At 45.2% G+C, this 15,155-nt stretch overlaps 1 protein-coding gene and 1 long non-coding RNA gene across 5 annotated transcripts in view; one reads left to right on the top strand and one right to left on the bottom strand.

Annotated features, from left to right (window-relative positions):
- LOC138757099 (uncharacterized) overlaps positions 1-6,604 on the bottom strand; it is a 115,133-nt gene extending 108,529 nt beyond the window's left edge. For both annotated transcript variants that reach the window (XR_011353345.1, XR_011353344.1), the window contains exon 1: positions 6,171-6,604. This is a non-coding gene — a long non-coding RNA (uncharacterized lncRNA). The remainder of the gene's footprint in view (positions 1-6,170) is intronic.
- The window catches only part of smad7 (SMAD family member 7), a 42,514-nt gene continuing 32,913 nt past the window's right edge, over positions 5,555-15,155 (top strand). Inside the window, exons 1-2 of one of the 3 annotated variants that reach the window (XM_069923867.1) lie at positions 5,556-6,694; positions 7,804-7,857. In XM_069923867.1, coding sequence (XP_069779968.1) covers positions 6,085-6,694; positions 7,804-7,857 — 664 coding nt within the window. In that variant the 5' untranslated portion in view covers positions 5,556-6,084. Of the gene's footprint in view, positions 6,695-7,803; positions 7,858-15,155 lie in introns of all 3 variants that reach the window. The other 2 variants (XM_069923869.1, XM_069923868.1) reach the window with 2 other exon arrangements.

Raw genomic sequence — 15,155 nt, 5'->3', positions numbered from 1 at the left:
ATCGATGAGGACTGGGTCATGTTCTCTAGAGGTCAGACATAGTATGCATGTCCTGGCCAAGTGCCCAACTTGTTTGCATAGGCCATGCCAAGCAAATCTATCTGCCACCAGTTGGATGGATGTATTGTGTCAAAAGCACGACGCCACCAAGCGGCTGGAATGATGGGCCAGAGTTGGCTGGTAGGCACGTCACAGAGGAGCTTGTTGCCTATTGGGCCTGTGGGGATGTCCTCAAGTTGCAGGCCTGAAACTGTGTTGCAGTAGGCTGGCATTTCTTCATCCAGCTGCTGTGCCTCAGCGAGCACCATGTAATCTAACCCTGGGGACAGGGAATGCACTGAGTGGATGGAGGTGTGAGACAGTGCATTGGCCATGACGTTGCTTTTCCTGGCTAAGTGTTTGACAGTGGAGGTATACCCCAAGATATATGACAGGTGGCGTTGCTGCCGTGCCGACCATGGATCCAACACTTTGGCGAATGCGAAAGTGAGGCATTTGTGGTCCATGAAGACCATGAACTCCCGCCCCTCCAAGAAATACCTAAAGTATGGCATGGCAGAGGGCTAGCAGCTCCCTATCGGAGGTGCTGGATTTCAGCTGCGGGGGAAGGGGTCGCAGCTGCTGGCTGAAGAATGCATGTGGTTTCCACCGACCCTCAATTAGTTGTTCCAGTACACCCCAGACTGCTGAGTTGGAAGTGTCAACCGAGAGGGCTGTGGGAACGCCCACCCGCAGGTGTATCAGGAGGGTGGCATTTACAAGGGCATCCTTGGCCTGCTCGCAAATTGCTGCTTACTCCGTGACCCATGTGATTCGGGCTGCTGGCGGTAAGAATCAGTGGTAAAAGTTGATCATGCCCACAAACTCCTGTGGGCCATTGACTGTACTGGGCCTGGAAAACTGGCATATGGCCTCAACTTTTGCCGGCAAGGGAGCCACTCTATGCCGGTCAATGCGGTGGCCAAGAAAATCAATGGCCGACAGCTCAAACTGGCTGTTCGTGGGGTTGATGGCTATATTCACTCAGACGGTGGCAGCGTTGGTGGAGATGCATCACATTCTCTTGGTGTGAACAGCTGGAGATTAGGATATCATCTAAGTAGATGAAGACAAAATCTAAGTCGCGTCCCATCAAGTCCATGAGCCGCTGGAATGTCGGTGCCACGTTCTTGAATCTGGAAGGAATCCACAGGAACTCGAATAGGCCAAACAGGGTGATGAGGGCCATCTTGGGAACTTCGCTGGGGTGGACGGGAATCTGGTGATACCTGTGGACCTGGTCAACTTTGGAGAAGATACGTGCCCCATGAAAATTGGCCATAAAGTCCTGAATGTGGGGCACTGGGTAGCGGCCAGCTGTGGTGGTGTCATTGAGCCTTCTGTAGTTGCTACATGACCTACATCCTCCAGTCAACTTGGACACCAGATGCAGCAGAGAGGCATAAGACAACCCCCATGTCTTCCATTTTCTTGAACTCCTCCTTGGTAAGGCGGAATTTGTCAGGCAGGAGCCTGCGTGCCTGGGCGTGTAGTGGTGCTCCTTGAATGGGAATGTGCAGCTGTACACAATGCTTAAGGGTGTCTGTGGAGAACTGCGGTGTAATAATGGTCAGGAACTCTGCTAGTACTCTGGCAAATTCGTCGCCTGACAAAGTCACAGAGTCCAGATGTGGGGCCAGTAACTTGGCTTCACTGAGCGAGAAGGTTTGGAAGGTCTTGGCATTCACTAGGCGCCATCCCTTAATGTCCACTAGGAGGCAGTGCACCCAGAGGAAATCTGCAACCAATAAAGGCTGCAACACTGCTGCCAGCATATATGACCAGGTGAAACCGCTGGAGCCAAACTGTAGTGGGATGGTTCACGTGCCATATGTGCGATTACTGCTGTTGTCAGCAGTGGTGAGCACCGATCCTGACTTCCCATTGTGGGTGTTGTGGCTCAAGGGAAGCAAGACACTAACCTCCACCTCTGCGTCTATGAGAAACTTTCACCTGGAGTGTCAGTCCAAGTAAAGGAGCCTATCACGGCGGGTAGCCACCATAGCTATCAGCGATGGGCGGCCCTGGTGTTTCCCGGCAAAGAACAGGGTGGGCAGCAATGGTGGGCTCCTGAATTCCACTTTTGGTGGTAAAAACACCTATGGTTTGAACTGGGGTCGCTCCCTGCTGCAGGCATCACTGGCTTTGTTGGTGGCATGGAGAAGGCCCGGGCCTTAGGGCGTGATGCAGCAACTTGATCAATGGAGTCCCTGCCATGCTGCTTGGTGTGCTACAAGATATCTGCACGGGCCGCTACTTTGCCTGGGCCACTGAAATCATCACCAGCGATGAGGAGGCGGATATCTTCTGGCATCTTCTCAAGAAAGACTTGTTCGAACAGTAAACATGGCTTACGGCTGCCTGCTAGTGCCAGCATCTTGTTCATTAAAGCCAAAGGCATGCGCTCATTTAGGCTGTCCATGTGGAGCAACCTTGCTGCGTGCTCATGGTGGGAGAGGCCAAAAGTACAGATCAGGAGTGCCTTGATTGTTTCATACCTGTCCACAACTAGTGGCTGGTGTAGGAAATAGATGATGTGGTCTGCTATTTCCTGGTTGAGTGAACCAACCGCATAGATGTACTTTGTGGCATCCGAGACAATTTGCCTGACCTGGAATTTGGCTTCAGCCTGTTCAAACCAGACCTGCAGCTGCAAGGTCCAGCAAGTCAGCAGGTTCAGTGAAACTATATTCTGCGTCCTTGGGTAGGTCCAAATGCCATTTGGACCATCAGGTTCACCAATGTAGCTACACTAGGTATGGGGCAAGCAAAAGAACCATGCAGAGTCGTGAGTTGAACCAATTGTCTTTAATAGAACTCTCGCAGGCATTTAAATCCCTCTGAACCTGATGATGTTTGCGACTCCCAGGATCTTTATGATATCAGCTGCCAGGATGTGAGCTTGACCTGCACCTGGAGTTCTCACAGTCAGGTGTGCCATGGACTTGCCTGCGACTCCATGAGCCGGTTGCATAGGCGAGCCACCACAACGTGTTAATTCTGGCCACGACCAGCCTCTCAAAGCATTTTTTCACAGTAGAAGCTAGTGCTACAGGGTGGTAGTCGTTGAGGCAGCCCACACTACTCTTCTTGGGTACCAGGATGAATGAAGCCCTTTTGAAGTTGGTGGGAACCTCTGACTGTCACAATGAGAGGTTAAAAATGTCCACAAACACTCTGGCTAATTGGTTGGTGCAGATTTTCAGAACCCTACCAGGTATGCCGTAACAGCCTGATGCCTTGCGATGGTTCACCCTCTTGAATGACTCTTTGAATTCTTCTTTGCTTTATCTGTCAGATCTATTAAATTTTCTCTGCTTGCCCAAATTTCTCTCTAAGGATACCTCTATCCCTCTTACACTCAAGGGATTAATTTTATTCCTTTGTTGATCAGGATCCTGCCAGCCCTGCCCTTCCCTCTGACAGAGCTTGCAGACCTTGAACTCTCCCCTAACAAAAGCCTCTCCCTTGCCAAATGTACTTTACTGCAAACAGCTCTTCCCATCAAACTTCTCAAGTTCCTATGTAATACCTCCAAAATTAGTCTTGTCCCAATTTGTGATCCAGTTCTATCTTTTTCCACGATTATTTAAAAAAAACTAATAGAATTGTGGTCACTCATCCTAAAGTCCTGCCTCACAGACACTTCAGTTATTTGCTCAGCCTCATTTCCCAATAGGTCGAATGTTGCCTCCTCTCTAGACAGGCTGTCTGCTTGTTTCTTGAGTAAATGTTCCTGGCTATACTTCAGTTCTGCCCATCCAAGGCTTTACTATAGTTTACAATATACTAATCATGTGGCAATCCGAGTAGTAAACTGTTTAATGTGTTTTCTTCTACACCAGGCCAGAAGTACTTTAGTTAGTTGCAGCTCAGTGTGCAAAAGCACCTGGACATGCCTCTATTTGGGTTTTTTAGACTGCATGCATGTAACGGCGCAATCAACAAAATTTGCCATTACACGGCCAGTCTAAAAAGGAAAGCGCAGTCAATTCCTGCACCGCGATTTAGGCTGCATGCATGTAACGGCGCAATCAACAAAATTTGCCATTACATGGGCAGTCTAAAAAGGAAAGCGCAGTCAATTCCTGCACCGCAATTCATCCTGCATGCATGTAACGGCGCATCAACAAAATTTGCCATTACACGGGCAGTCTAAAAAGGAAAGCGCAGTCAATTCCTGCACCACGATTTAGGCTGCATGAATGTAACGGCGCAATCAACAAAATTTGCCATTACACGGGCAGTCTAAAAAGGAAAGCGCAGTCAATTCCTGCACCGCGATTTAGACTGCATGCATGTAACGGCGCAATCAACAAAATTTGCCATTACATGGGCAGTCTAAAAAGGAAAGCGCAGTCAATTCCTGCACCGCAATTCATCCTGCATGCATGTAACGGCGCATCAACAAAATTTGCCATTACACGGGCAGTCTAAAAAGGAAAGCGCAGTCAATTCCTGCACCACGATTTAGGCTGCATGAATGTAACGGCGCAATCAACAAAATTTGCCATTACATGGGCAGTCTAAAAAGGAAAGCGCAGTCAATTCCTGCACCGCGATTTAGACTGCATGCATGTAACGGCGCAATCAACAAAATTTGCCATTACACAGGCAGTCTAAAAAGGAAAGCGCAGTCAATTCCTGCACCGCGATTTATCCTGCAGGACCCCTACTAGTTTTCGGGGGAAGCCTGCAGACTCAACTCACCTCATGAATTTGACCCAGCTGATGACTCAGGCCACCTTGCTCCATGTAAAACACACACAGGAACTTGAGGGGTGCAGTGTAAACGACCACAAGATGAGTAATTATATCAATTTTTTTTCCCACAAATTGTTCCAACGTTGCTATCTAAATGTCACATCCCTTGAAGACCTCATCTTGACCTGAATGAGCAATAAGATCAGTTCGATCCCCCCCCCCCCCCCAATATCTATGGCACAAAATGAATGCAAGTTGATGTTGGCTTATGCACAGGGAATGGCAAAAGGAAAATATTTCGGATTCATTTAAACGCAGTGTCAATTAGTATCTGTGAGGCGCTTCACAAAATGCATTTAAAGACACCGTTGAGAAGCAGATTGTTCACTATCTAGAACACATGAGTCAACCGATTCAAATGTACAAGGCAGCCCGCAAAATTCGATTCATACCTAATTCTCCCTGTGTCCATTCGTAGCATAGCAACGTGCAATAACCTCCCCAAACCCCAGGGTCTGCCTCTGCATCTCGATTCCGTGCGGGGCACAAGAATTCCAGTGAAGACATAATTGTTTCTTTCTGGATCGACAGGAGACTGGAACAAGTTTCGCTTCCCAAAATTCCAGATGATCATTCTGCTCCCCCCCCCCCCCCCCCCCCCAGAATAAAGTGTATCAAACGGTTATATTATTAATCGTGGCTGAATGTTCACAGCAGTTTGCGTTGAAGGGAGAAGGATTGAGAAGTGTTCGTAACGTGATCGCTTGTTTGCGTAACAATCGCTTTAAACCGGGGGCCGCGACCGAGTGTCTAGACGCACACGTGATCGACCGCGCCAATGCGCAGCCAAACCAAGGGCTGGCTTGTAAATTTCAAGCCCTTGTGTCAGTTTCAGCCAGGAGTCCGGAGCACTCAGAAAACCCGCCGCCAGAGTGGAGAAGAGCTGGAACCGGCGACAACTCTCGAGATCTTCTTTCTTTATAGATCGGGCTTTTTTTCTCCCCCCCCCCCCCCCCACCCCACCCCATGTGTAAAGGAAGAGAGATTAAGTTAGTACAAGGAAGACGCACGTTCAAAAACCATCTCCCATCATTAAACCCTTGCCGGGGTTTGGATTAATCTACCCAAAAGCCAAGGAAGGAACAAGGGAGCGCTTGGGTTACATTTCAATGGATACATATTCTTGGCTACATTTTGTCTACTTTATATCGGTGGGTTACAATGCATGATCGTCTCTTTGGGGAGCCGCACTAACCCATCCCCCTTTGATCTATTTAATTGCAGTATTGTTTAAACCATTTTCTGGATCTCTTATTTCAAAAAAAAATAAGAAGGTGGCGTATGCTACAGATTTGTGCGGCTGTTACGGGGTGGTTGCCATCGAGAACAGGCTGGATTCATGTTTTGCGGATATGTCTTTGCTGTACCTGGCTGGATTTTAGCAGATTTCTCTCCGGCGGATCTTCATCTCGCATGTTCAGGACGAAACGATCGGGTCTTGTCCGGCGACTTTGGAGAAGCCGTACGTTGGGAGAAACAGACGGGCAAACGGATAACGAGGGCGATGCAAATCGAGGAGGAGGAGGAGGAGGCGGCGGTGGATGTTGCGGGGGCAAAGGGTCGAAATACACAAACTCTGACCCCGAATTGAAAGCCCTGATGCACTCGCTACTGAAAAAACTGAAGGAGAAGCAGTTGGAATTATTGTTGCAGGCGGTGGATAGCAAAGGGGGAGCCCGGACCAGCTGCCTCCTCTTGCCCAAGATGATCGAGCCTAAACTCAGCAAACAAACTTACTCCCTACCGGTACTGATCTGCAAAGTCTTCCGCTGGCCTGACCTGAGAAACTCTTCGGAACTGAAAAGACTCTATTGCTGTGAATCCTATGGAACCAACAGCCCGGATTCCGTCTGTTGTAACCCACACCACCTTAGTAGACTTTGTGAATTCGGTAAGAAAGGCTTGATTATTCTGAATTATTTAATGCCTCTAAAATGTTTCAACGCATACATCAGGTCGATGAGTTTTTTTTAAAAAAAGTCGGACCTCGACCTTTCACAATATTGACCTCACCTGGGCCATCTCTTCTGGAACAGGGGCAACATTGATTTTATTCGGTCTTTTCAGGTGATTAGTGATTCAGTCATTTTAATGGCTATCAGTCCTTGACAAACTTGCTCCATATAGTTGGTTTTCTTAAAAAAAAACAACGCTCGGTATTGTGATTTATGCTGTTGTTTAAGTTCTAGTTGATTTGATTTCATTTAAAATCTCATTTCAATAACTTGGTTGGTCGACCATTCAGTTTGACCCCGAATTGAGAAGAACCACAGTGCAAAAAGGAAGTATTGATTCCAAACTTGTTCAGGGGGGTGTTTTTAAAGTTGGGTCTCCCTCTGCGCCTCGTTTCGCAGCAAACATTGCTGCGAAACGTCTTTTTTTTTAAGGATGTGAATGTTTCCAACATACTTTGTGATTGTGTGTGTGTTGTATCCCAGATTGTGATCGGAGTTGAAAAATGTAAATGATTACAAGGACGTGGGTGGGGTATTCGTTGGTTTTTTTTGTGTGTGTGTGTTTCTTGGAATTAGTTGAATTTCAAGAATAGAGGTTTAAATTCTCCTTCCTTTGAAGACGGGAAGTTATTTCAAACATCTTATAAATCACGTTAAATGTATCAATAAAAGTTCTTAAAACTGGGGGGAGTTGTCTGGAAGTCTTGTCGCCGCAGTAAATGGGTGATTTTCCAGTGAGATGGCGCGGTGAGATCCTCGGTCCGTTTGATTCAGTGGTAATTTCCAAAGCAGAAGTGGTTTACGTGAGCCAAGGAGGGGCGATTAGACACACAAGTTGCATATCAGTGAGACTGGCGCCAGGCTGACTCTTTTGTTTATGTGACTGTTAACTATCAAGGCGATCGCCGCCTTTGCTGTTCTGCCTCCAGCCCCCAGAGTTAAGACAAACAGTTTACGAAAGAATGCCGGCTCTCCTGCCAGTGTTATCATACGTTTCTATCTCTTCTCATGGCTTTGCCCTCTTTTTTTATTTTTCTGTTTCCAGAGTCACCCCCGCCTCCCTATTCCAGATTTCCAATGGACTCACTCAAACAGTCTGGTAAGTGTTGTGTTACTTATTTCTGATCGATGTCGTGTTTCTGCTTCTTCCCCAGAAACCCCCCCCCCCCCAAAACTAGTAACAATACATGTACATATTTGTAGCGAATGACCTCTTCAAAATAAAACTTCAGAAAGCGCCTTTTTGTGCAGTGAGTTAAATCCTGGGAACACTGGCGAGGGGGGAGGGTGTTGTTATTAGAAGTTTCCACCGGGAGCAGAATTGATTCAGGACACTGGTAGAAAATAGATCGGTCAGGATAATGGTGTGATCAATGAGGGATTGGGGGGGGTGGAGAGACAGAGACTCTGGTACTTGCTTCTGAGCTACTGTAGAAATAATTTGCACCTTTGCTGTAAAAGAACATAATAAACTTATACAGCTTGAGGCAAGGCACCAGGCACTACTACTTCCACTGCTGGTTGCTTGAAACAACTTTAGGTTCAAACAGGAAAAGATTATCACTCTTCACATGGAAAAAAAACCCCAGCATATCTGATGTGAGGTGAGGGTTACCAGGCTCCACCCACATCTCGTCCTGGGCTCAATTCAAAGGCTGTCGGATCATATATATTACAGGTCAGTCACCCTCCACACAGTAAACCTTCTGTGAGCAGGGACCTTGATAATTCACAAGTTGTAAAACCAGAAGTAAGGTATTATCAAAACCAACCTGCTCTTGAACATGGCTTGCAGCATGACCATGCCCAGGTGCTCAGTTTCAATCATTTCAATTGGGGTTAAAGAAGGAAGAAAATTGAATGATTATTTTTCGGCTTTCTTCTCATGTACATACTACCTGAATAAACTGACTCGGCACCTTGTAGATCAAGTCTTGTGTGTGGTGTAGTACTTTTATTTCTTGTAAGTTTTTAACCCTTTGCACTCCAGCCATTTTTAACCTTTCATAATATATACACTGGACGGGGTCCATGGGTAAACTACAAGATAAACGTCAGTATCAACCAGCAGGAGGTTGGGTATAAAACTAGTTCCTGAAAACCGGAACATGGAGTTTCAGGTAGTCCCTGAAAGCAGACACGGAGTCCAAAGGGTTAAAGATAAATGCAGGAGGGCTGTATGGTCGTCCATGTAAACGATTGTTCTCTTTAAGCTACTTTGTGCAGCTGAGCTGGGCTTCAGCGGGCAGTCACCTAGAACTAAAAGTGGGATAATGGGATGAGAGGAGCAGCCTTTATAATGCTTCAAAAAGTGTGTACGAAAAAAGTAAATGTTTTCAGGTGCAATTGCTATGTTTTATCTCATGAGAGAATGAACACTCCTTAGTTCTTTATGATTTCTTAGTTTAGACATTCTTCTCATGGTAATGACCTGCCAAGACCATTCTTTCAAAACAAAACTTGGAGTCCTTTTGCTTGGCACACATTTTAATCCTCCACCCTCCACACTACACCTCCCACCCATGAATACCATTAACATCCAGCCTATAGGCTGCCATATTGAGAGGAAGACTGCACTCTCAATAGCATTCCTCAACACAGTGGCTGACATAAGAGATCTCTGATTTGTTCATGCACAGTGGATCAGCATTGAGTAGTGAACAGTGGTATCGGTTGATGGTCAGAGCTAGACATGGAAATGATCTGGTTGTCTGAAATAAGCCACCTGGTGGCACACAAGGCTCTTCAATGGAAGAGTCAGGAAAGTTGGCAGTAATATTCCTTGGAGTCAAGTGGGCTGAGAAGTGTATCTGTGGAAATTGGTCAATAATTATTTTAAACATAAGAATTCCTTTGATGTCATAAACTGTGGCTCTGTGGTAGCACTCTCCGCTCTGAGTCAATCCAGAAATTTGAGCACAAAATCCAAATGCCATTCCAGTTAGCGCCATCAAACAATGCTGGACTTAGAAGAGTGTTAAACCAGAATTCTACCCAGCTCCCTGGCAAATATTAGTCCTTTAACCAACACTCATTACTGTTTGAGAGATCTTCCTGGATAAAAATTGGTTGTGGTGTACTGCTATTAAAGGGACTTGGTGGATTTTATTGTGAAAGGCTCTATATGTTCTTATGTGCAATAAATGTGGATGTTTATTCCTTTTGAAATGTATTTTTGTTTCCAATTAATCAATACATTTACCCAGTCATTAGTTAATATGCTACATAACTTTCCCTCCCATCCATCTTATGAATTCTCTGATTCTGGGGTTCAGGTATCTCCCGCTATCTGAAAGTAGAGCATTCCTATGAAAGCTTTTGTAAACTGAAATGGCATAAAGTGAAGAAGCAATTACGACCACTAATTTATCTGGGAAATTTTTTTAGCGTTTCTAGACCCAAAAAAGCCCCACCAGATAACACACAAAACCTAAAATAACACTAACATACAGTAAAAACAGGAATGATAGGATAAATACATATATAAAGTAGAAATAATGTGTGTACAGTGTAGTTTCACTTACCAGAATAGGGAAGAAGGTGACTGGGATGTAGGAGAGCGAGAGTGAGGAATGAGCTTGCCGGCGCCACTCACTCCTTTCGCCTTTTCTCGTAAAAGAGAAACCCCTTTTCGGTTAGCAAAAACAGGCCCAAATGCAGGCCTTTTGTAAAACTGAAGTGGTGGATGCCTGTACACTGAAACATGGGTATTCATCCACTTGCTTATCTTGCTCAAGCTGTCTATTTTCATGTCTGGTTTTCCCTCTATCTTCCTTTAACAAAGTCAGATTAGACCTTTCACCTTGCATGGACACTTCAAGATATTAAAAAAAGCCACAAATGGGGCAAACTGTCCTTTGTATCATCTTTTTGCCTGCAATCCTATCTGATGATACAGGTAGTCCCCGACTTACAATGGTATTTGGGACCAAAGGATCAGTCATATCTCAAAATGGATGCGTCAGAATTTTGCCTGGGTGCATGGAGTAAATCAGTCTTAAAGCAAACTTTTTAAACAAAATTTCATCATCTGAACTTTCCTTGTTAGTTGACATCTTTTTCGTCATCTGAGCTTGCTTAGTTGGCATCCCAGGTTCCATAGGCTGCGTATGGCCATCTTGATTCCTGTGCACGTGCGCAAGTCTTCGGTTGGTGCATGCGTGGTGGGTTCGCGTTTTGGAGTTTGGTTGGCGCATGTGCGAGAGTCAAACTCCTATACGCAAACCCACCATTCACCTGCCAACCGAAGACTCGTGCATGCGCACAACAATCAAGATGGCAGCGCCCAGCCTACAGACCCCAGACGCTGACTGAAAAGGTAAATGTGCACATTTTGACTCTTGCATGCCCTGTATCCCTGTTGTAGTTTGTCAAATACAACATAAACCACGTAAATTTTATATTTTTTCTTACTATTTTTGAAAATTTGGTTTGCATGTGCAGATGGACGCAAATCGTATAGGTTGCAAGTCGCGGAGCACCTGTACTTATCTAATAATGTGAGGCGGGCTGAGCCACTCTGCAAGTGAACTGGGTTACGGAGCAGAGGACTTGCGGGGGCAGAGAGCCTCGATGTACTGGCATGGTTCCAGCCCTTGGGGCTGATGTCATTTCCATCCCAGGAGTCACAAGCATTGTTAGGAACTGGGCGATATAAGCGTGCATACGAGTTCGATTAAAATCACGGCTGCTGGTGTGATTTAGTCACTCCACCTCCTCGTGACCATAAATGTTTAGTTTCTTGCTAGATGAATACGTGAAAGTTTGTTGAATTAAGTTACAGTAAGCATGTTATGCTTCCAGTGTCTGAGTGTTGGTGATCTCGTATGTGAGACTGATTGCTCCAAGTTGGCATTCTTTTCAACTGTTGAGATTTATGGCAACAGAGTTTCAACAAACCCCCAGACTACCCATGGGCTACCCAAACACCACACCTGTAGGACTACCCAAGCCCTGTACCTAGTATCAATTTGTACTTTTAAGCTGCAGGGGGATCGACCCATTAAATTGCCAACCTGGCAATTTAAGGGGGATTCCGCCCCCGCAATGATGAGTTAAGTGACGCGTCACACACTCAGGAGAACTATCGGTAAGTCTCCCCACCCCCTGTCAGTCCCAACCCACCGTCCTCCAGTCACCCTCCCATCAGTCACGACACCCACCATCAATCGCGCGCCCCCCCCCCCCCCAGCAGCATCCCGCTAACACACACGTTGAGCTGTAACAACCGGAGTGGCGTTCGCAGCGGTGGCAGTTCGTGATCGCCCCATTCCTCCCCCTCCGTGGTAGCGACCCCTCTCCTCTTCCCCCTGCCCGATAGTGGCAGGTGCTTCCCCCAGGGGTTTCCCTGTGACACCAGTGCACAAGCGCTGACATCACAGGAGTAACCAGGCCAGCCATTTTGCTGTTCAAACTGCTGGAGGACACATCCTGGTTCCCTGACTATCTCTCAGATAGGTCAGGGACCCGGTTGGATTTGGACTACACTGACTGGGTCGGACCCTTTCAAGCTGCCGCATGAATTGCCCAGTTAATCTCATTTTACACAGCAGCTTGAAAAGGCCTAGTGGGTTTATCCAACATTTGCACCTCATCTCCATTGGAGAAAGTAAAAGGTCTTTTGCCTTTCTTGTTGAACAGATCTGGTTTCCCTATCTTATCACAATTCTGGGATCAGTGTTGGATCTTGATCTCTGCTACTAATCATTTGTCCAATGGATAGTAGCAGAAACAAATCAATTATGTTTTTTACACAACCCCTATGTTCCAGGAAATTATTGGCATTTTCCCATAATGTATGCTATGTAAAATGGTTGGAACAGGAATGAGGGTGCCATTCCTGTTCCAATATTTTACCTCCTAGACCCCTAGCTAATTTCCTGGAACACCTGCATTCTAAAGTTAACTGCAGGCTTTCCATGAATAGCGGGCTAATGAATGGCATATATCGATCACACACGTTACAAGTCTCGCATCTTTACTGCACTTCTGGTATGCTGTCTAAACTCGTGTAAGGAAATGGAGATTTCGAGGTTTGGTCATTCATGTGTGAACAACCAATGCCAAGACATTGGACATTCTAAAGACTGGTAAAATCATGCAAATTCTATCTTTTTTAAATCATAATTGACCAGCAGGATTTGATAGTCCTGATTCTTTGCAGTGCAGCCAGCATGCCACCCACCACCAGTACATTGTCAGGAAACTGAGCATGTTTTCATGACATTGAATAAGAATGGAGCATTAAGGTGAGCATGCCCATAATTTGTTGGTGTATGCCACCAACAGATGCTTTCATGCACTGGCACCATGCATTGATTTTATTTATTAAGTAAGAATACTAAGGGATATAAGTTGGGGACTGGTCAAACATGAGCTTATTGAATACATTTGTTGCTATGAATTTCCTGCACATTCTTGTATTTGGGCCCTATAATTCCTTAAATTGAAATAAAATGTTATATGTTAGATCTATAACTGTTTGAATTGGGAGAAGATTGCATCTGCAATGCTCTGATGTGCATCATCCAAAGAGATATTGCAAATTCAAGCAACGTGTGTAGTCCTGGTCATGGGTCCCATATTCACTCATACTGTGGAGCTTCTGCCTATTAGTGAGAAATTGTATTAAATTGAGCAATTGATGCCAAAATCTATGAAAAAGTAAAATGTATTGGTCGATTAAATATCAAGGTGCTTGAAGCGTTATTGGCAGAAGTTTGAATAGATTAGTTTGGGACCTATAGTGAATTAGATGAGCAGCCAGCCAATGTGCCTCATTAGTCAATTGCAACAAGTCCCTGCACATATTGACATACATAAGATTAGTTATGTATGTAAACAGAAAGCCACAATCTGAGGCTGCCCTTTATGGAAGGGAAAGCCAGCTATTTTCGAGGAAGTATTGCCGTTTTTTTTTGGCACTTGGAATGTAAGAAAAGGGTTTCCTTGCATCTCTTCATTCATTCAATTCAGAAATGCCAGCTAATCCCACAAGTTAGCGGCTAAGTAGGGTTTCTAAGGAGATCTCCATTGTGGTTCACAATAGGACACTTGCTACTTTGTCTCGTCAAATTTTTATTTTGAAAGGTTAACTTCTGGCACTGGTCAGCATGAAATTGAAATGAACTAACCAGAAAGAGACGGCCGTCATTCAGTCTATGTTGCTATGCCAGGGGATTAGATTAAAGGGGTATTCCATCTGACATTGGTGGCCTTGGTTCAAGGAGAGTTCTTTCTCCTATTTACATATCCCTCCTGGCAGTCAGTCTTTCAAAAAATCAAGGTGACAGTATAGTGTGGGTTTTTTTTTTGAGGAATAAACAGTTGAAAGGTCCCCAGGAATATCATTACTGCACTTCAAACAGCATCTTTTTCTCACTCTGAGAATAGAAAAACCTTTGGATTAATATCACATATGAAAGACTGGATAACTATCACCACTTCCTTGGTGTTTCACTGTTTGGGGGTAGCTCAGACTTTTATCCAGTAGAGTTTATGCATTGAGAGTGCAATATCCGCTAATCTTGTATAGGATGACAGGGGGCAGGCGGTTGGGTGAGGACCATTGATTCATGACATTGTCCCTTAGTTGCCCATGAAAATGGCAGGCAGGTCCTTGGGATTTTCCTAGGTTATGCTGTGATTGGGCATTCAGCAGACTACTACTGAGAAGAAGCGCAAGAAAAACCTGATGTTAATTTGGTGTCATTAAAACCTCTAAGAAATCCCCTTTCAGTGAACACTGTGGGTGGGGATTTGGCCCAGGTTGAGTTTGCCCTAATATCTTGGATAATTTTTGTTTTAAATGAGTTTATTATCAGTTACTCTGACACAGAATCGTAATAACTGCATGCTGACGATGAGATATCTCTGGCTGTTAAAAATCAGAAGCTGTGTTTGAAAATTTTGAGTTGAGTGGAATTTAGATCCACACTGTTGATTTCTGTTGACGGCTTTTCTGCTGAAACCTGATGAAAGGTTCGGCACATCTTTTGAGTGCACTAGTCTGAATCAACATATGCTCCCAAGCAGAGAGAACAGAAGAGATGTGTGCAGACACACTGGAATTATGCTCAGTCTTATCTGAGTTGGGTCTTCCCAAAAGGCGCACACACTGCTCTAGGTTCTAGTGTGTTGCCTAGTATTTGAGGTATTTCAATGCGGTTGGCTAGGAAATGGAGATAGCTTGGAGAAGAGCCAAAGAAAATGGGCCCACATCACTCCCTCAGTATCCATCTCCCAATGTTGAACTGCAGCACGGAACACAAGGCAGAAACTTTTTAGATGGCTTTCATCAGCTTGGTCAAAAATGAACAGCAGGAAAAGAGAAATAAAGGTTAACCCATTGAAGGCTGGATTTGGTACTCATTCACCAAACACTTACCCTGGCATCCA

This window comes from Narcine bancroftii, chromosome 3 (genome assembly GCF_036971445.1).
Source record: "Narcine bancroftii isolate sNarBan1 chromosome 3, sNarBan1.hap1, whole genome shotgun sequence".
In the NCBI taxonomy this organism is placed as follows: Eukaryota; Metazoa; Chordata; class Chondrichthyes; order Torpediniformes; family Narcinidae; genus Narcine; species Narcine bancroftii.
Note: the sequence above shows the minus strand (reverse complement) of the source record. Positions and strands in the feature narration are given on the sequence as shown.